Source organism: Engraulis encrasicolus, chromosome 3 (assembly GCF_034702125.1).
Source record: "Engraulis encrasicolus isolate BLACKSEA-1 chromosome 3, IST_EnEncr_1.0, whole genome shotgun sequence".
Lineage (NCBI taxonomy): Eukaryota > Metazoa > Chordata > Actinopteri > Clupeiformes > Engraulidae > Engraulis > Engraulis encrasicolus.
This window is the reverse complement of record NC_085859.1, coordinates 24,976,927-24,998,013: the sequence shown is the minus strand read 5'-3', so window position 1 is coordinate 24,998,013 and position 21,087 is coordinate 24,976,927. Positions and strand designations below refer to the sequence as shown.

Genomic DNA, 21,087 nt, shown 5'->3' with positions numbered 1-21,087 from the left:
TTGTAATTGGTTTTGTAATTGTTCTAATAGCTTTGATATAGGCTACTACTAAATTATTTTGCACATGAGCCTTCCATGTGCTGTTTCCAGGGATGTGATTTTTTTTTTTAAGACGAAAGGGGGATACTTATCATTCAATATACTTATCAATATCAATTCAGTTAATGCGTTGAGAATCCCCCCCTACAAAGCACACCCTGACTTCAACACATTATATGATGTGAGTGCCAGTTGTACTGAGCAGAGAGTCCCACGTGTCCCCATATGGCCAAGTAAATATAATGTAAGGTCATGTAATGTAATGAAAGTCAGTCACTGCACAGTATGCACACAGCAGTCAGTGTCACTGTATACAGTGTGTACTGTGGTTAGTGCGCAGTACACTGTGTGCTCACAGCAGATCCTGGACAAAGTGAAATTCAACCTTGTGCATTTAATCCTTCTTACGTGAACTGGGGATAGCCATGGTAACAGCTTTTTTTTCTTTTTCCTTTAATCCAGAAATCTATAGGTCAGCAGTAATAAAATCTATCCAAATCTGTTTTTTGTTTTGTTTTGTTTTGTTTTCCAAATGGAACCAGTGTAACAGAGAAGGGCACAAGTCCTGGTTGATATTGGTTGAAATGAACGCTGTTGAAATATGTTTCCATTCTATTTATATGGTTAGTTGCATATCTAGGCTTAGGCCTATCAACTTTGCTGCCATTAGGATATTGCACGGGCCTACTTATTTATAATAACTTAATCTATAATAATAATGATGAAAACAACAGTGAGCGGCACTGCAGCTTTGCAGTGTAGGCCTATTAGGCCTAATATATTGAATAAAATGTCAGATGTTGGGTCACCTCTTTTGAAATGTGCCATGCCATGTCTATGTGAGACTTCAAGTCACTCTGTGACTATACATATTTTGCTGACCAAATAAATGAAAATAATTTCCTGTCAATACACATGTCATTCAGATCAACATAGGCCTATAGGCAGGGGCGCTGATACAAAATGTGGGCCCCATGAAAGATTCAAATTTTGGGCCCCCAAAATGACAAATGATGTTATCAGCATCCTTCCTGGGCCCTGTCAGTGCTGTCGGGCCCTAATCTGTAACACCTCCCCCCCCCCCCCCCAGATCGAAAAACAGTGGTTTAGACAAAGCCTTTAATGAAGAGCCTCTGTTATAACCTAATTGTCACCGTAATAGGCTAGCCATCTCTTTACCTGTTACTACTGCGCAAGTTGCATTGTGCATTGCCCTTAAACTGAACAAAAAAAGAATCATTTTTTCCACACTTCATTTCACAAGAACTTCAGTGCTTTATGTGTGACCTGCTGACGTGAACCAGAATGATTGCAGACTGAAATTGGTCTGGGATTTTAACCTTTCATAATATCCTTCCTGTGACTTTCCACAAAACTTTATCACTGATATGCCTTTCTATCCACAGTAAACTTATTTAATTTAGCGATGCGGTGTGAAACCCACTCTTGAAAGATGAACAGCAGAGAGTTGATTTACAGAGCTCAGTTGGACAATCTGTCTATTATAGCAATTAATTAATAATTAAAAGTTTTTAAAAAAAATACACAGTGTACTGAATCGTGCTGTAGTCATATCAGCGTTTAGGTAATTCTACACACTATAAAGATGGGGAAAATATTGGGGATACACCCAGAACGAAATCTGTGCTCTACTTGGACTTTTACTATTTTAAGACCAACCAAGGGACCGGAATTTGGACTGTGGGTTTATGACGTCAGAGAAGAGGCTACCCAACACCGGAAGTTTCTTCTGTCTGATTCTTTGGTTTGGAAGTGCTGCGGGATTCTATGGTGAGTATTCCTATTTTGTACTTTCGGATTTTATTAGGCAAATATGTGGATGGTGTAGTCGTTCATATATTTAGGATACACATTATTATACTCAAAGTTGACATCTGCATCACGAACAATAGCCTACGTAATGTTACCCAACCCACTTGTTAAATGCATAGCTGAATGCTAATATTGTGAACAAACTATCCAACTAACAGCTGCCCAACTAATACAGTAGGTTGAATTTGCCACAGTGGTTTGACCACTGCTTTTGAATCTGATCTCACCAACAAGCGTGTAATCTGGTTACTTTTTACCACATCAGAGCAGATTTGATGATTCGTAGCAGGTAGTCATTCTTGGCTTGGCTAGCTACCACCTCAGAGTCAGAGAACTCCTTAAAGCTGGTGACACCAAGCGGCTTATTTCTGCTTACTTGGTTACTGCCACGGTGTAATATTGTGCGTTGTTGTCATGATAATGATGCTTTAAATATTTTACAAGCCATGAAAGTAAATGACACAAATGTCCCATGTGTAGTATTTACAAAATGCCAAGTCTCGATGTGTTGCTCGCATGACATTATGAGGGAGTAGTCTACAGTTTCTCATGATTTGCCAATTCCGGGTAACACAAAACAGCTACGTTGTGAGGAACTGGATTCCTTTTTAGTATCTTGTAGACGTTTCACCATTCTTCTAAGGGAGTTTGGACTCGGTGTATGGGTAACCACCATGAGCTCTGCATCACAACAGGTGTAACAAGAGATCATTTCTCTGTCAGACAGAGGGAGGTACAGTAGAATCCAATACCTCTTTGGTAATACTGTCAGTAGGTCAGGCCGACCTGTATGTTGGGTGAAGGATAAACGCATCTGTCTATTCCTTACTTAAACAGCAAACGCCCCCCACTTAAAGGTCTCCTGATAATATGAAGATTTTGTTGCTAATGTAAATTCAAAAGTTACTTTACAACCCTTTAAAACCCTGCTTAAACGCTTTCTGTGGTGTCCGTTTAAAGACCTCACCCAATATGGCTCTCACCAGTTTGAGGTTGCACCTTGCTCTACACTCGTGGAACTGTGTGTGGAAATGCACAGATCTGGCAAGAGCCAGGCTGCCCCCTGCCACCTTGACATTTAATGTTCTTTTGGAAACGCCTTAACCAGAGAGAGTAGAGAGAGGTTCCATTGGCCCATTGTTTCCGGGTTCTATTATTGCAAGGGGGAGGGGGGGAAATCCCCCTTTAAGCAGACCTAGGCAGACCTAAGGACTGTTCTATTCAATGCTAGGAGTATTATGACACGCTCCTTTAGGCAGACCGGAACCTGGTCATGTTAGGTGCCCATAGCAACCTATTACATTGGCATATCTCTATATACTTAAAGAATCTCTGCCTTAACCCCGTAGGAAGAGATGGCTGGAGAGAAGGTTGTGAGCTCCGCAGTGCCTTCCCTCTTCAACCCCCAGTATTTTAAACCACTGGTCTATACATAGGTTTTTTGTTTACAAACATTCGTGTTGTGAGGAGGGGCAAGATGCTAAGCAGCCAACCACGTGAGCTCATTTTTTGGAACGACAGCAGTTATCAATATTCAGAGATTTAACAGTGTGTGCACAGCCAGGGTGGCGCAGCCAGGGATTGTTTACCATCGGCAATGTCATGTTGTGTTCACCGTGTTCTGTTTTTGTTTTACCTTTCCGCCTGGCCCAATAGGAAGAGATGTCAGGAGAGAGCGTGGTGAGCTCCGCAGTGCCGGCGGCTAGTACTCGGACCACCTCCTTCAAGGGCTCCAGCCCCAGCTCCAAGTACGTCAAGCTGAACGTAGGGGGCGCTCTTTACTACACCACCATGCAGACCCTGACCAAGCAGGACACCATGCTCAAGGCCATGTTCAGTGGACGCATGGAGGTGCTCACCGACAGCGAAGGTGTGTGTGTGTGTGTGTGTGTGTGTGTGTGTGTGTGTGTGTGTGTGTGTGTGTGTGTGTGTGTGTGTGTGTGTGTGTGTGTGTGTGTGTGTGTGTGTGTGGATGGACAAATGGAGGTGCTTACTGACAGTGTGTGTGCGCGCGCATGTGCATGCTCAAGGCCATGTTCATGTGTGTGTGTGTGTGTGTGTGTGTTCAAGTTCACATTCAAGGCCATGTTCAGAGGGCGCCTGGAGGTGCTCACCGACAGCGAAGATGAGCCAGTGGACAAATGGAAGTTCTAACTGATGTAAAAGGAGCGTTGTGTGTGCAGTGTCTATGCTAAAAGGCAGAAATTGACAGAAATTCGCTTCCTTTGTCGTCCACCAGGCTGGATTTTGATTGACAGGTGTGGGAAGCACTTCGGCACCATCCTGAACTACCTGCGGGACGGCGTGGTGCCTCTGCCGGATAACCGGCGGGAGACGGAGGAGCTGCTGGCCGAGGCCAAGTACTACCTGGTGCAGGGGCTGGTGGATGAGTGCCAGGCGGCACTGCAGGTACACAGACAGACAGACAGACAGACAGACAGACAGACAGACAGACAGACAGACAGACAGACAGACAGACAGACAGACAGACGCACACACACACAGACACACACACACACAGACACACACACACACAGACACACACACACACAGACACACACACACACAGACACACACACACACAGACACACACACAGACACACACACAGACACACACACAGACACACACACAGACAGACACACAGACAGACACACACACACACACACACACACACACACACGCACGCACGCACACACAAAGGGTCCTTTCCAATATCCTAACTCCCATCCTCCCTTGTGCTTGTGGCCTCACTATGATGCCGCAAGATGTCATTGACGATAGTACGTTTAGTTCAATATCATGCAAAAGTGCAATGCAAAGGTAATGTTCTCATTTGCAGTCGTGTTGTTGTGGCTAAAGCTGGCAGTGTGGAAACGTTATTGTTTTCAACTTGGAGGCAGGGCATGAAGCGCAAGGACACAAGCCCAGGTCGTGGACAGGAGTTAGGCTAATAAAATGTACCCACAGACAGTTCTTAAAAAATAAAAATGGAAAAGGTTTGATGAATTCAAGATTTTGGTAGTAACATTTTTGGAGAGTATATAAAAGTGTAAACAAGATAGTTCTCGGTTCATATTCAATGTCGACCATAAAGGAGTACTTAACCGTAATGTTTTTGGTGATACAGTGGTGCTCATATGTTTACATACCCCAGCAGAATATACGCTTTCTCTGCGATTTCTCACAAAATACTAAGGATTCCACAAAACCTTTTTTTTCACTCATTGCTAGAGACTGGCTTAAGATATTTATTAGCAATATTCTGTGTTTACTCTTTCAAAAGCATGATCACAACCCAAACTACCCAAATGACCCTGTTCAAAAGTTTACATACCTTAGTTTCTGATGCTGAATATGGCCCTGTTTAACATCAGGGACCGCTCTAAATTGTTTGTGGTAGTTGTGGATAAGGCTCTTAATGTTTTCAGATGACAAAACAGCACATTCTTCCTGGCAGAATGGTTGTTTCCTATAATATCTTTGGGTGTCTTGCTGGAACCTCACATTTGAGGTTTCCCCTGAGTGGCTCAATGATGTTGAGATCAGGAGAGTGAGATGGTCGCTCAAAAACCTTCATTTTATTCTTTCTGAAGCTAATGACGGGTTGATTTGGCTTTCTGTGTCGAAATATTGTCATGTTGGCACCGTTGGAATTTCAATTCAGAAATGCAATATGAGGAGTTTGGTTGGAATCAAGCCAATGGGCAAGGGAATCATTGCATTGCAATGATCATTGCAAGGGAAATTGTTCAGGAGACATAGGACAACCAAAAAATAACTTCAGGTGAAATATAGGACAACATGAAAAAATGTTTTAAACTGTACAGGAAAGAGGCACTTGAGGAAAGATGGGCTGTTGGGGGTTGCCAGGAGAAAGCCATTACCAGAAAAATGCAAACATGTTATTTTGCATATGATACACCAAATAGCACAGTGAGAAGCATCAAAATGCCTGTGACAAAGTCATTTGGAAAAATGAGATCAATATGGAACTTTTTTTGGCCACTATTAACAGTACCATTTGGAGAACAGTCAATGGAGCCTATGATGAAAGTTACACCATACCCTTCTGTGAAACATGGTCATGGACCACTGATTTCATGGGGACATTTGAGTTACAAATGCATTATACTTTTGATCCATACTCGCAGAATGATGAATACATTGCCCTGTGAAAAATACTGTAGGAAACTTGACACACATCAGCCTTGAAACTGCACATGGTCCATTGTTTGGACATGCCAACATGACAATATTTCAACACAGAAAGCCAAATCAACCCGTCACTAGCTTCAGAAAGAATAAAATGAAGTTTTTGAGCGACCGTCTCACTCTCCTGATCTCAACATCATTGAGCCATTCAGGGGAAACCTCAAATGTGAGGTTCCAGCAAGACATCCAAAAATATTATAGGAAACAACCATTCTGCCAGGAAGAATGTGCTGTTTTGTCATCTGAGAACATTAAGAGCCTTATCCACAACTACCACAAACAATTTAGAGCGGTCCCTGATGTTAAACAGGGCCATATTCAGCATTAGAAACTAGGGTATGTAAACTTTTGAACAGGGTCATTTGGGTAGTTGGGGTTGTGATCATGCTTTTGAAAGAGTAAACACAGAATATTGCTAATAAATATCTTAAGCTAGTCACTAGCAATGAGTGAAAAAAAAAGGTTTTGTGTAATCCTTCATATTTTGTGAGAAATCGCGAAGAAAGCGTTTATTCTGCTGGGGTATGTAAACATATGAGCACAACTGTATAGAGTATAATTCAAGCATAGGACAACACCACCAACATCTTAGTTTCAAATGATCTTCAAAACACTTTTTTTTGCGTAATAGCAATACAAACAGCCCCACTGTACACCATGTTCTCCTGTTTTTTTTCTTCTTCTTTGCCCTGCAGACTTGTGTAGTGTGATCCCTGTGTTCCTTTGTGACGAGGTGTTCTTTTAAAAACCTTTAAAGACTATCCAATTCCCTCTTTCAGAACAAAGATGCATACGAGCCCTCCTGCAAAGTCCCCTTGGTGACCTCATCGAAGGAGGAACAAAGACTGATCGCTACCTCCAACAAGGTTGGTGGGAGACATTGAAAATAACAATAATAATTAGAAATGGTTTTCCAGGCCCTTGAGATGTTTTCATTCAACAATTGGCGCTTATTACAGTTGTTTTAACTTGTAAATTCACATTTATAGATCTATTTTTGTTTTTATTTCCCTTCCACTTATTTGTTTACAGCCAACCGTGAAGCTGTTGTACAACAGGAGCAACAACAAATACTCCTACACCAGGTGAGAGTTAGAGCCATCTATATAAAAAGTTACATCGTTGCCATAGGGTCCCGCTGTGAAAAATGGCGGCAAAGTTTGTGTATATATCATCATCTGCAGCCGTTCCCCCGGTTTTGAGCAGCCTTCATAGGATTCCAGACATAGCCTTCGCATCCATAGATTACATTTGTTTATTTTATTTATTTTTTTAAATGATTGATAAAATTATGCTTTTGTGCATTTTAAGTGTTGACTTGCCTGCGGGTGGCGCCAATCAAACATCATCCCATGCATCTTGCATTGAACGGGGGGCAGGTTGCCTTCTCTCCATGCAATGCAATGGAATGAATGTCTTTGATGCACCCCAATGTATCTTTTCGAAGCTTGGAAGAAGCACTATCACATCTAGTCATGTGATTGTTTTTTGAAAGGACGTATCATGATTTCTCGGTTTGGTACAATATCGTTAAAGCACTACTTTTTATGTTTTTATGCAGTGAGACCAAAGGCAATTGTCATCCTGGCATGACAATAAAGTCTATTCTAATTCTATTATTTTGTTATTCCTCATTTTCTCTACAGCAACTCTGACGACAACATGCTGAAGAACATCGAGCTGTTTGACAAGCTGTCCCTGCGCTTCAACGGCCGCGTGCTTTTCATCAAGGACGTGATCGGGGATGAGATCTGCTGCTGGTCCTTCTACGGCCAGGGACGCAAGATAGCCGAGGTCTGCTGCACCTCCATCGTCTACGCCACCGAGAAGAAGCAGACCAAGGTGACAGCAATACACACACACATGCAGATATTCATACACACACACGTGAAGATATACATACACTCGCTCATATATGTGCACACTCACACATGCATGTACAGATATTCATACACAAACACACGTGGAGATATATACACACGCACAAATACACACACGCACAAAGGTAACAGTATCACACATGCAAATATGGATAAACAACTCTACGCTGCACGTCATGCCCGAATACTAGCCCCTGCTAACAACCATCAGCAGACAGTGAGTGGGTTAAGAATGGCAGGCCTTTCAAAGTGTCAGCTGTGATGGGAAGCCTTGCTATGTGGCGTAGGCGATGGTTTTTTTGTATCCCTGATGTGTAACTTCTAAGAAATATTTGAATCCTGTAATGCTCAATAGTGGGTCCAAATTTTTAAAAATCATAAAGTTATACGTGCTCTCCACACCTTGTGAGGTCTGTTCTCTGAGGAGCAATGAAGTTGATGAATAAGTGCTCTGTCTTTCTCTGACTGTGTCAAATAGCCTATCTGATCTCAAGCTGCAGTCCTGACCCCACCCCCCATGCGTTTCCTGTGCGTGTGCGTGTGCGTGTGTGTGCGCGCACGTGCGTACGTACGTGTGTGTGTGTGTGTTTTGGGTGCGTGTGTGTTTTGAGTGCGTGTGTGTGTGTTTTAGGTGAAACTGTGTGCGTGTGCGTGTGCAAGCGTGTGTGTGCGCAGCACTGTATGTGTGTGTGTGACGACTGCATATATAACAACACTGTAGTATGTGATCATTCCGTGTGTGTAGGTGGAGTTCCCCGAGGCGCGCATCTATGAGGAGACGCTGAACATCCTGCTGTACGAGTCGCAGGACGGGAGGGGGCCGGACAACGCCCTGCTGGAGGCCACCGGGGGCGCGGCTGGACGCTCCAGCCACCTGGACGAGGACGAGGAGCGGGAGCGCATCGAGAGGGTGCGGCGCATACACATCAAGAGGCCAGACGACCGCACACACCACCACCAGTGAAGACATATCCCTCTCTCCATCTATCCTTTTCTATCTATCTATCTCTTCATCACTCTATCACTATCTCTCTCGCTCTTTCTCTCTCCCCACTGGACGAGGAGAGGGAGCACATCGAGAGGGTGCGGCGCATACACATCAAGAGGCCAGACGACCGTGCACAACACCAACAGTGAAGAAGACCTTCATCTTTCGTCTCCTCCCCTCTCTATCCCTCTTTCTCTCTCTCTCTCTCTCTCTCTCTCTCTGTCTTTGTATCCCTCTCTCCTTCTCTCCACCCGGATGAGGATGAGGAGATGGTGCGTCGCATACAAATCAAGAGGCCAGACGACCGCTCTCACCACCACCACCACCAGTGGAGACATATCACTCTCTCTATTAGTCTATCTATCGATCTATCTATTCATTCTCTCTAGTACTATCTGTCTTTCTCTCTCTCTCTCTCTCTCTCTCTCTCCCCCCACTGGATGAGGATTAGAAGAGAGAGTGCATCAAGAGGGTGCGGCACATACACATCAAACGTCTAGATGACCTCACACACCAGTGCAGACCTATCTATCTCTCCATCAGTCTCTCTCCTCCTCTCTTTCCCTCTTTCTCCCTCACTTGGACGAGGATAGCGAGGGCATAGAAGAGGTGCGGCGTTTACACATCAAATGATCAAACGACCAGGACTTTTTTCTTTTTCTTTCTCTGTCTCTCTTTCTCGCCATTTCTGTCAAACTCTCTCATCTCTCTTTCTCTCCTGTACTGTGAACACCCATTGTCATCAGAGACCCCCCCACCCCCACCCCTTTGCCATCTCTTTCCCTTCAATCCAGTCCTCTCCCTTTAGCTCTCATTCTCTCACTCTTCCTCTCTTCCTGACCCTAGGGATCTCCCACCATCAGTGAGGACTTTCACTCTCTTCCTCTCCCTCTCTATCCCTCTCTTCCTCTCATTCTCTTTCTCTGACCGCTGTGAGCGGCACCCACCACCATCACCCATCACCAGTGACCCTTCTCTACTCTTTCTCTTTCTCCCTCTTTGTATCCCTCTCTTCCTCTCATTCTCTTTCGCTGACCCCCCGCGATCACACACTCACGCCCAGCCCCTGGTGAGTTTGTCTACACCCTCCTCTGACTTCCTCTGCGCCTGTGCCTTACAACCGCCAGCTCTTCAGCTGGAACACCCACCCACATACCACACACACACACACACACACCCTTGTCTGTCCTGCCCATTTATTTCTTTAATTCTGTTATTTCTCACACATGCTCGCTCACAAATACACACACACACACACACACACACACACACACTCTTCTTCTTTGCCTGTTTTTTTGTCTCTATTATTTTTTTATACAACACATGTATACAGTATTTTTAGTTGAAGTTTTAGCTTTGAAGTGCTATTGCTGTCCTGAAGGCAGCTGTGCGGCGAGTAGGCCTTTTGTCCCGGGGCCATCTCCGTGGTTACTGCGTGCTGGGGCGCTGGAGGCATCGGGGAAACACCTCCTAGAGTGAGGACCAAGTACTGTACTTTGCTGTAAAGTGCTGAAAACATGCAAACCACCACTGTAGGTTTATTCCCATTCCTTTTTTCGTTTTTCTTTTTTTTTGTCTTCTCAGATGTGAGATCTATTGTACTGTTTTTTTTTGACGATACATGGGTCCCATGCACACGCATTCAGTTTATATCTACCAAAAATGATTTGAGAAAGACAAAATTGAACTCCCAGTAATCAAGGTGTTTACCGCACACACACACACACACATACACACACACACACACACACACACACATACACACAGTCATCAGGGTTGCAGAAGAGTTGACGCTTCAGTTGTGTCGTCTTGAGCTGTAAAAAGCTTTTGGCACTTTGGGTGGACTTATAACTGCTCATGATTATTGATCAGGGGTGCATTTCTTGACCGTGTCGTTACTAACTTACTTGGTTGCAGTGCAATTTCCCATTGGCGGCCTACTAAGTTGTTAACTGGTTAGCAACAGCGCTTTTGAAAAACTCCTGTGCAGTTGACGGGATGTGTGTTGCACTATCGTTGCATGCGACCTAACTGTGATGGAGGGGACCAAGTCCCAAGAGAGAAAAATGTACAGCATCCAACAAATGTCCTGGTCACACTGGTCAAAAGGGACGACACCAACAAGAAAACATGAGCTGAATCGAGTTCACTTTCACTCTCGTATAGTAGCATTTCAATTATTCATCATCGTGCTCGGCTTGTGGAGTGACCGTATCAAGTTGTTGTGTGTCCCTTCTGAGCCACCGTAGCTGAGTGAGTGATTGTCTCCTGAAGTAGCCTCTTTATTCCATCGTCTGCTGCTGGCCCATTTCAAGTTGTAGTCATCGACTAGAGTGACCATTTGTGATGTTTGTCGTTTGTTCTCTCCCTAGGGGCCTAAACTGTTAGCTGTGCCTCCCAAAAATACTGTGTCTTCTCTTCGACGTTATTTCAGATTTGTTTGTTTTAGCCTATTTTGCATGTTTTGTTTTTGTTTCGATTGGCAATGTATTTGTTTGTTTCTCTGTGTGTGTTTGTTTGCATCTTTGAGCTTGTGCTCGATGAAGTCTCAATTTGTTCTGTCCTGTGTTGGATTTCTGTTAAGGAAATTAATAAATGACTTTTAATTAATTTCCTTAACAGTTTCAGAATGTATTAGTGAGTTGGGGAGTGCAGTAGACAATGCTACACATATCCTAGTGTAGGCAACAGTGTTCATTTGTTTTACCACCTCTCTTCGGTATGCGGTTTCTGAGTGAAAACTAGGCTTATTTCTCGAAGGAGTGTTGTTTTGTTTTGTTATTGCTTTGTTTTTGTTTGTTTGTGGGGGTTTTTGGAGGGTGGGGGGGTCAAGTATTCACAAAAATTCAAAAATTTTACTCCTGTCTTACAGGTCCATAGCTATACTAGCAACATTGAATCATGATGTGACTCCTCAAACATACATACACATACACAGTCCTGTGTCCTGAACGCGTAATTCAGGGAGTGGTCAATAGAGGGCAGCAGTGTTGTGCAGACAGTCCCAAAAATGTCATGACTAACTGCAGCAAGGGAGTCACATTTGTCAACACACACACACACACACACACACACACACACACACACACACACGTCATAATCCGTGATGTGGACAACTGATGCTAGGAGGGAGGCCTCGTGTAGTTAAGAGCAGATCATGTTCTACATTTTGTTTAATTAATATCATTTAACCTTGTTCTCCCCCCGGATTCAGATTGGTAAGCGATCGGCTGGAGGTTAAAACCCGAGACGTGTGCGTGCGTGTGTGCGAGCGTGCGTTTGTGCGTGCGTGCTGTGCGTGCGTGTGTGCGAGCGTGTTCATCTGTTTGTGAGCGCATCTGTGTGTGTGGTATGTGTGTAAGGTGTCAGTCAGTTTGATGTGGGGATGATGGAGTAATAGATCTGGTAGGCCGAGGGAGCCTGTAACTGGAGACGTCACTATAGCGGCCTGAGGAAGGGGAACGCCCACTGCACCTTCTCTGCATACTGACAGACACACCAGGCCAGACCAGTCGCTATTACGAGGCTCTGTTCTGCTGATAACACATACCAGGCATAAAGTACACTGAAATGTTCATATATATCGGTTACACTTTATTTTACTGTTAATTTACTGTGTGACTACATGTATCAACAAGGAATATTATGTATTTGCATTATAAAGTGCATACCTAACCTTAAGGTGCAGTTACTTCGTTACAGTGATCTTAATTACGTAGACAGTAAAATAAAGTGTAGCCTTTATGCATAGTTTGAGGTGTTGCTTCTCTCAGCTAAAGTTGTCTGTCACAAGTTTGTCCTTACATTTGAAGAGGCATTTGTCTTTCATTTTTTCTTTGTTTTGTTTTGGGTTTTTTTGTTGTTTGTTTTTTGTTTGAGTATATTCGTACTTTCTTGACCAGAAATGTTTGTACAGAAGATATGAACAATTACAAAAAAAAATGATTTGCATATATTTATACGTTATGCCACCAATAAAGAGTGTCATATTACTTTCATTGTTGTATGCAACATTTGTTTATTTTCGTCTTTTCGTATAAAACCTCTTTTTGTACATATGGCCCTTATATATAACGATTACAGCCACCCAACCACAGACATACAGGCCTGTGTGTTAAGCTCTGAATTGATATAAAAAGGAAACTATACAATGAGATCAGATGTTCTGGTATTGACATCAGAGTGGTTTGGACCCTGATCAAGGAATGTGCTGTACATCCTGGGCATTGTAGAAATTAAAAATCCCCAGTCTTCTGTTTGCAACTGTGGATGAACGCCTAAACGTTCTTTGAGGAACCAACTGTGTATGTGACAAACTGGTTCTTGGAAGAACCTTGAAGTTTTCTTGAAGGTTTATCAGGCAACCCAGGAAGTCAAAGGTACTTTGAGGAACCTTCAAGAGGGTCATTTCACGTGAAATCAGACACTTTGGGACCCGACCGACCCGGATTTCGATCATACTTGGTGTGCCTTTTCAGTAGCAAGGTAGCACCCCAGAACTGCATTGGTTTGAATCTGACACTAATATTAAGGGAGAAACAGACTAGGAAAGGTTCACATGTGAGGGTAGGACACTATACATTCAGCCTTGAATATATCAGTCAGTGTTAGTCACAAAAAGATGCCTGTGGTGTTGTTTGAAAGCTCTTTTCTGGCTCTACATATTACACAATCACCTTGGAATACAACTGCTCTCAGAATATGAATTATGATAAATTGAAAAATTAAAAATTGAATATCTAAAAAACCTATATTTTAAAATGGCCAGTTCCTTGTCCATACGTAGCCGGCAATGTCATGAGCAGCACCTAAAATGCTGGTGTTCGGTTTGTTATTCATTTCAGAGAGAATTTGACTCACAAATATGGCGTCATACAGACCACTTACTAATAATATGGTAATACCATAGTAGCATCACATGACAAAACAAAAACAAAACAAAAATGGTCAGTGTCCATGGTCCCAGGTTTCAGAAACTAAGGCAGATGTCCATTTATACACACCAAATGATGATATGTGAATGTTTGAACATTCCTTCTCTGTGTACCTGTGCCATCTTCCCTTTACCATACTTTAAAGAGATAATCAATGGCTACACTCTCATTTTGTACTCTACCAGTGCATTTGAAGCAGCAGCTGTGTCTTTTGTAGATAATGTATAAGTACGTCCCGTTTCAGTTACAGGTTCCACTACCAGAAGCACATCCTGATGATCCATGACAAGTCTATCTGGTCTGAAGGGAAAAGTGAAGGATGGAGATGGCCCTTGAGGATGCAGGAAGTTCAGTTTCACCTCTCCAGTGCTCGGCATACATTCCTCAGCACATGCTAGCCACCAGTTGCCATCATATACAGCTACAACATACCCTTTGATGCTTGAAAATGTAACACATTCCTTTACTGAGCTCACTCTTTCAACTCTGCCTTCTCTGAATGCTGAAAATGGCCTAACTTCCACTGTGTCCATTGACAATGGGCAGAAGCTGTGTAGTTTTTGAGTACCTGGAATAGTTCTTGCAGATTCAAACCTTTTCAACAGGTTCTCAGCTTCATGATGGTACATCGTTTGGACAAGGAACTGGCCATTTTAAAACATACGTTTTTTAGATATTCAATTTTTAATTTTTCAATTTATCATAATTCATATTCTGAGAGTAGTTGTATTCCAAGGTGATTGTGTAATATGTAGAGCCAGAAAAGAGCTTTCAAACAACACCACAGGCATCTTTTTGTGACTAACACTGACTGATATATTCAAGGCTGAATGTATAGTGTCCTACCCTCACATGTGAACCTTTCCTAGTCTGTTTCTCCCTTAATATTAGTGTCAGATTCAAACCAATGCAGTTCTGGGGTGCTACCTTGCTACTGAAAAGGCACACCAAGTATGATCGAAATCCGGGTCGGTCGGGTCCCAAAGTGTCTGATTTCACGTGAAATGACCCAAGAAGAACTGAAGGTTCTCAAAGGAATGTCAGGGTTCTTCCCATAGGCCCCTAAGCCAGGTCCATGCAGGTTTGGAACATATGCCTGTTTTAAATGTCACATGCTGTGCATTTCTGCGCAGCGCACATGCACACAATGCATCCTGATCAGAAATTCTGAACCGGCCCTACCGTGGCTGATTTGGTAGGGCACACGTTTACCACTCGGCTGACCCGAGTTCGATTCCCGGTCCGGGTCCTTTGCTGGTCCTTCCGCATCTCTCTCTCCCAGCTCACTTCCTGTCTCTACTCCACTATCCTGTCTCTCAAAAAAAAAACAATAAAGGCTGAAAACTAGGCCTGGGTCGGTACAGAAAAGTCACGGTTCGGTACGTACCTCGGTACAGACCCCACGGTACGGTACATTTTCGGTACATACGGTACATATTTTACGGTACAGGGTAAAAAAAAAAAAATTATTAGTATTATTGTTATTATTATAATTATTGGTATTAAGCATTGTCCTTGGGTATCTTTTATTGAAAGGTGCTTTAAATATTTTAGACTACTATTATTATTATTGGGATATTATTATCATTATTATTATTATTATTATTATTGCACACAATCAAAAGCCTATTAAATGCTATTAAAACAACAATCATTATATAGAATTACCTTCCACATCTTGAAAAGGCCAGAAACACTGGTTGTCAGTGTAGTTTTGACAAATTACTTATTTGGTAGTCTTATATAGATCTTCAAGGACAGTCTTTACATAGCTTTAAGGACCTACCCTTTCTGTCACAGCTGAGCACATTCCTGCATTTGGAACACGGCTAACATTTACATTGCAATGACGAACCAAATAAAAAAGTAGCCCATCACTTGGTTCTACTCGATTTTTCGGTCAAAATAGTTTATATAGCACAACACCTTTGAGAGCAGCTTCAAGGACAGGGGGGATGCCCTCGCGCGACATTGGAGTTAAAACTTTTCAGGCAGAGGATTCTTTCCCCGTGTCTTGTTAAATGTCAGGTAAGACAACTGTTATTTATTTCACAAGATTAAGAAACGACATACAGCTGAACTGACTAACTTGGTTAGCAGTAAGACCGTGTTTTTGTTTGTTTTCCATCGCGCTGGCAGGCTTGTTTTAAAAGTAGTCGCGTTCACTCGGCAGCTGATAAATTCGCTGTTATTAGGCTGTCGGCAGCGTAGTCTATCGATTTAGAAAGACTTTGAACTGCTATTTAACTGTCAAACACCAGTACACAAACTGCTCGACATGGCACAAGGTGATGATAAACTGAAAACTATACTACTTCAATACTACTTCAGTGACATATTACGCAGGTGGGTTTTCAAATCCCTGTCTCCCCATTCATGCTCGCATGAAGCCGAATGCATAATGAAGTCTACCTTTGCGTAGCAAATTTGAAGGCGGGTTTTGGATGGCAAAACCAATCGGGAGTGCACAGATGCAGTGGTTACATGTGTTCTTGCCATACACATTAAAGAACTCCGACGCAAAGTGCTTGCTTGCGCGGAACTCTTCTCTCACGCGCCACAAACAGCTGCTGCGCTTCCCATATAAATAATTTCATAGCGTACCGAATGTATTCTCCGTGGCAATGCGCGTATCGTTCCGTGACCCCCGTACCGAGGTCGGTTCGATACGAATACATGTACCGACCCGGGCCTACTGAAAAGCCCCCAAAAGAATACTTAAAAAAAAAGAAATTCTGAACCAGAATGCATTGTGATTTCGCACTGTGCATGCGTGCTGTGCAGGTTTTCGCAGCTTGCGCCATCACGAACAAGCCTATAAACAGTGCAAGGCAAAGGATGTTGGGACTTGAAGGCGCCGTGTTCTGAATCCGGCCCACAGTCCTGGGTCACCGAGCTCTGATGCGAGGGGAGACCTAAGGTTTAAAAGAAACAGTACAGACCATTGCCTGTGTATACCATGGACAAAGGTGTGTATATTCAATTTCATTATGTTGAATCGGCTCTCAGTAAAATATATTTTATATCGAACTACAAGCACTCAGAGAGTGCAAACCTCTGCCAAGGCCATTGGGTCACTGACAGCATAACATGTGCACACTGTGGAATCCTATACTGTAATATAATAACTTACAACCAGAGGTGGAAAGTAGCTAATTACTTTACTCGCGTTACTGTAATTGAGTAGTTTTTCTGTGTACTTGTACTTTTTAAACTACTTTTTAAAATTGGTAATTTTACTTTTACTTAAGTACATTTTCTATCGAATAATGTACTTCGGTACATTTTACAGCACAAGTGTTACCGAGTACATTTTTTTTACAGTTTTTCTCGATTGCCTCCACACAAGATCTGGTACTTCACACACAATTCTCGGAACATCTCACCCATTTCCCAACTCCCCTAACCAATGTCACTGAACACTAAACACAATTCCTACTTAACACTCAAATTCCAGTTTTTAAACACACTCTTTTCACACCATTACACACAATTCTCTGGATTACACTCAATTTTCATAAAGAAAAACACTGGGTTTCTCATGGAACACACTGTCATTCACAACACTACAATCAACTGCCATACTATGTTCACTTCCTCATCACATGGGCAAACTCTCTTCATACCGGTTTACAATCTGAAATCATCACCCCATAAGGACACACATTGCATGTGATATTGATGAAAACATGAGTGGATGCAGTGTGAAAACACATTTTTTCCGTTTTTGAACTCCAAAATCTGTTATACAAGAGATCACTTTCATGTGGTTACCCAATATTTTACAATAAATTATTGCATTTTTTTTAAATGCCACACATCTGTGTACTCAATCGAGGAGGCATGTGGTGATATTGCTGTTGATGCCTTCTCTGGGTGGATGCGCCATGCAAGACGGTATTTCCCTCGTTGCCTGGCCAGGGAAACTATTGCATGTGATGTGGATGAGGTCCTGTGGCCAGACCACAATAGAAGGCAGGATGAAGCACAGTAGATGTGAGTGTGTGTGTGTTTTTTTTCCATAGCAATAGGCTATGCAGTAATGTAATAGGTTTTTTGTACTGCCAAATAGGCAGTGGGGTCTTTGTGTTGTTTTTGTGAAAAAGAAATAAAAATCTTTCTGTTTCTGTTTGTGTGTTGTGGGAATGAAGTTTTTCCAACTTATGTCACAGTATCCATGCAATCCAGAACAAAAAAAGCCCAAGTTACTGGGAGATATTAGTTTTATCCTGTGGCCAACAGTGTTTTAATGGGTCTGCAAATATTTATTGTAGTGACTGTCTGTGTGTGTCATTTGACGACAAAATGAGGTTTTTGTTTTGAGACAAGACGTGCATTTTTCAGAGGTAGTGAAGAGTTTGGCCCGTTGTGTGTGAGGTTTGGAGATTTGTGTGTAGAGTTTTGAGAATTCGAGGACCGATTCCGAAAATGTTTTGTAGGCAATCGAGAAAAACTGTAAAAACCCCTCTGAAACAGTGGCGGAAAAAAACATGTTCTGATAACGAGTTTAGGATGCTGAGCCTTGTGCCCATGCGCCGCCAAGAGTTGGCGCATGCAACCTGTCTCGATTCTCACTCAAACGATGATGGCTGACATGGAGGCTGACGATGGAGATTCACTTAACTCAGAGGAGATCAACATTAACTGTTCTTCCTCTAACCCAGTGCACCCCTTGCACATCACAGTAGAGGCAGAAAACGCTGATTGTTTAAAAAGTAACTTTTTACTTTTACTCAAAGTACATTTTAAATTATTTACTTTTTACTTGAGTAGATTTTTTGACTGGTAAATTTACTCGTACTTGAGTACATTTTCAACAGGGTAACAGTACTTGTACTTGAGTACAATATTTCAGTACTCTTTCCACCTCTGCTTACAACTATATCCGGAATCCACCTCCGATCATCACTAAACTTTGCTGTTGGATAGAATATGGAGATAGAACAAATGCACAACCCTAGTGATAGTCACTGAATCACAGTACTAATGTTCATAAGACTGTTACAAAGCATAAGTTCTACCTACTGTGCTGGGGTGACCATCACTAGGGTTTGTAGGTGTGCTCTACTGTCACGTCAAAGAGCCTAGCCCTTTGGTATAGCGGCCAGAGCCCCAGCATTGTACTGCAGAAGGTACGGGTACGAGTCCTGCTGGGGCAACTCTACTCCCCTTTGCTCCACTTACCACCATCAGGTGTCCATTCTTCTCCTTATAGCACATGCGCTCCTGCCCCGTGCTGAAGTCCACGAAGCCCTCTTTGCCTCCCTGCATCTCGAACTTGATGCTGTGTAGGACAACACACACACACACACACACACACACACACACACACACACACACACACACACACACACACACACACACACACACACACAGGGCGGTCGATCAGTAAGGGACCTGAATGCAGTGTATGATGGAGGACTTTGAGCCTTCCCATTATGCAAAGAGCATAAATATTAACTTAGCGCAGCACTATGGCTCTCTGTAATGTCATAGCAATGTTGCTATGATGTAGTTAAGCATTTTCAGCAAGTGAATAGGGTCGCCGGCGACCCCAGCTGCAGTAAGAGGCTACGAGGGACACGTGGATGTGAATCACACATGTGCAGACTGATTTACAGCATAACTTTGTGAAGATTAGTTTCACATGCAAATACTAAAATACTAACACCATTCCCCCAAACATGCCGGCAGAAAAGCCACCTGGCTTATGCTATGGAAACGCTATGGTAAAATGGGACTGTTGACTGCTGATGGCTAACATTTGCCCATGTCCTGAATGTCCCTGTCCAATGTCTTTTTTCATGTACTGGGACAAATGTGTTGTCTTGAGGGAAATTCTTAACAATGTGATTTTGGGATGTGATTGTATTGAGGATGATTTCATGTCTCACACTCCATTTACGGGACAGATTTTTTTTACGGGCCAATAAAGTTACTACTACCACTACGTTGATGACTTATATTATTACAGTAAATACGCTCTATTAGTACAGGGGTGCATTTCTGGAAAGCTTAGTTGCTAACTATGTTAGCTACTTTGTCAGTTGCAATGCAATTTCCCATTGGCAACTACCGAAGTTGCTAACGGCTAACAACTACGCTTTCCAGAAATGCACCCCTGTACTATTTGCTGGTACAGTGTTTGCTGGTACTTCGTACAGTGTCTGCTGGTGCCTCTCACCTGCCCTGCTGCACTTTGATGGAGTCCTGCTTGTTGGTGATGACACTCAGCTTGGTCAGGGCCTCGAACAGGTGATCACACTCCATGATCATGTCCCCCTGATGGGAAAAGAAATGGTAACACTAGAGATGTATATCTACATTCAAGAACGACACGCTTTGCTACACACACGCAAACATGTGCACACGCATACAAACACACACACACACACACACACACACACACACACACACAGCACAGCACAGTATAGCACAGCAAAACAGGGTGGACATATGCCATTAAATCAGCCTCCAGTCAAATGCAGTTAAAATATCTGAGAGTCCAAAAGATATCTTCAACATTATACACTATTTAGCAGCAAATCATTCATTGGCGGGCGAGAAGTCCACTTTTTTCAAAGTACAGTAAATCTAGCACACTGCACACATACACTATGCACAGGGGTGGAGTTATAGAGAGGGCAAACAGGGCATTTGCTCCAGGGACAGGGGCCCGGACGTATTTTTGGTGGGGGCCCTACTGTGACCCCGGCAGGCCGTCTGGGGGGCGCCTGGGGCTCCATGGGTAATTGTTCCACCACTGGCACCACCTAACGAGATCTGTTAACGAGGCTCTTCGTCACACCCCATAAAGCCTCCTAACGATCATCTGCCACCCGATACTCTGAGGGGAAGACCCTATAGGAGGGCGCTCACCCACTAAATAAATAAATGAGCAATCAAATAAATAAATAAACAAACTCACCTTCTGTTTGGGGTCGTCACAGCTGACGTGGAATATCATGATGCAATCCCCCAGATTGCTACACGTGACACCTGACACACAAGACAAGATGTTTTGTGTTCCTTTCACGGAAAACACATCTGCATATTTTACAACAGACCTTCAAATGTTAATGTGTCTGTTAATTTGTTTAAAAGGGGCCAGGAGGGGGTCATATATCAATATCTGAAATGTAAGTTGGCAAAAAAATACATACACATCCATCATCCATCCATCCATCCATCCGTCCATCC

The 21,087-nt window shown here is 43.0% G+C and overlaps 2 protein-coding genes across 2 annotated transcripts in view; one reads left to right on the top strand and one right to left on the bottom strand.

Moving 5' to 3' along the window:
* Positions 1-1,752: 1,752 nt before the first annotated feature.
* kctd10 (potassium channel tetramerization domain containing 10) lies at positions 1,753-12,223 on the top strand. The gene is made up of 7 exons (XM_063195064.1): positions 1,753-1,830; positions 3,529-3,742; positions 4,112-4,281; positions 6,865-6,951; positions 7,118-7,170; positions 7,732-7,927; positions 8,711-12,223. Exons 1-7 carry the CDS (start codon positions 1,828-1,830, stop codon positions 8,927-8,929), a joined length of 942 nt encoding a protein of 313 aa, XP_063051134.1. The 5' UTR covers positions 1,753-1,827; the 3' UTR covers positions 8,930-12,223.
* Positions 12,224-16,588: 4,365 nt separating this feature from the next.
* The window catches only part of myo1ha (myosin IHa), a 40,458-nt gene continuing 35,959 nt past the window's right edge, over positions 16,589-21,087 (bottom strand). The window contains exons 31-34 of the mRNA XM_063193643.1: positions 20,816-20,886; positions 20,072-20,169; positions 19,072-19,171; positions 16,589-16,802 (exon numbers count right to left, since the gene is read on the bottom strand). Of these exons, the coding sequence (XP_063049713.1) occupies positions 16,776-16,802; positions 19,072-19,171; positions 20,072-20,169; positions 20,816-20,886 (296 nt within the window). The 3' untranslated portion in view covers positions 16,589-16,775. The remainder of the gene's footprint in view (positions 16,803-19,071; positions 19,172-20,071; positions 20,170-20,815; positions 20,887-21,087) is intronic.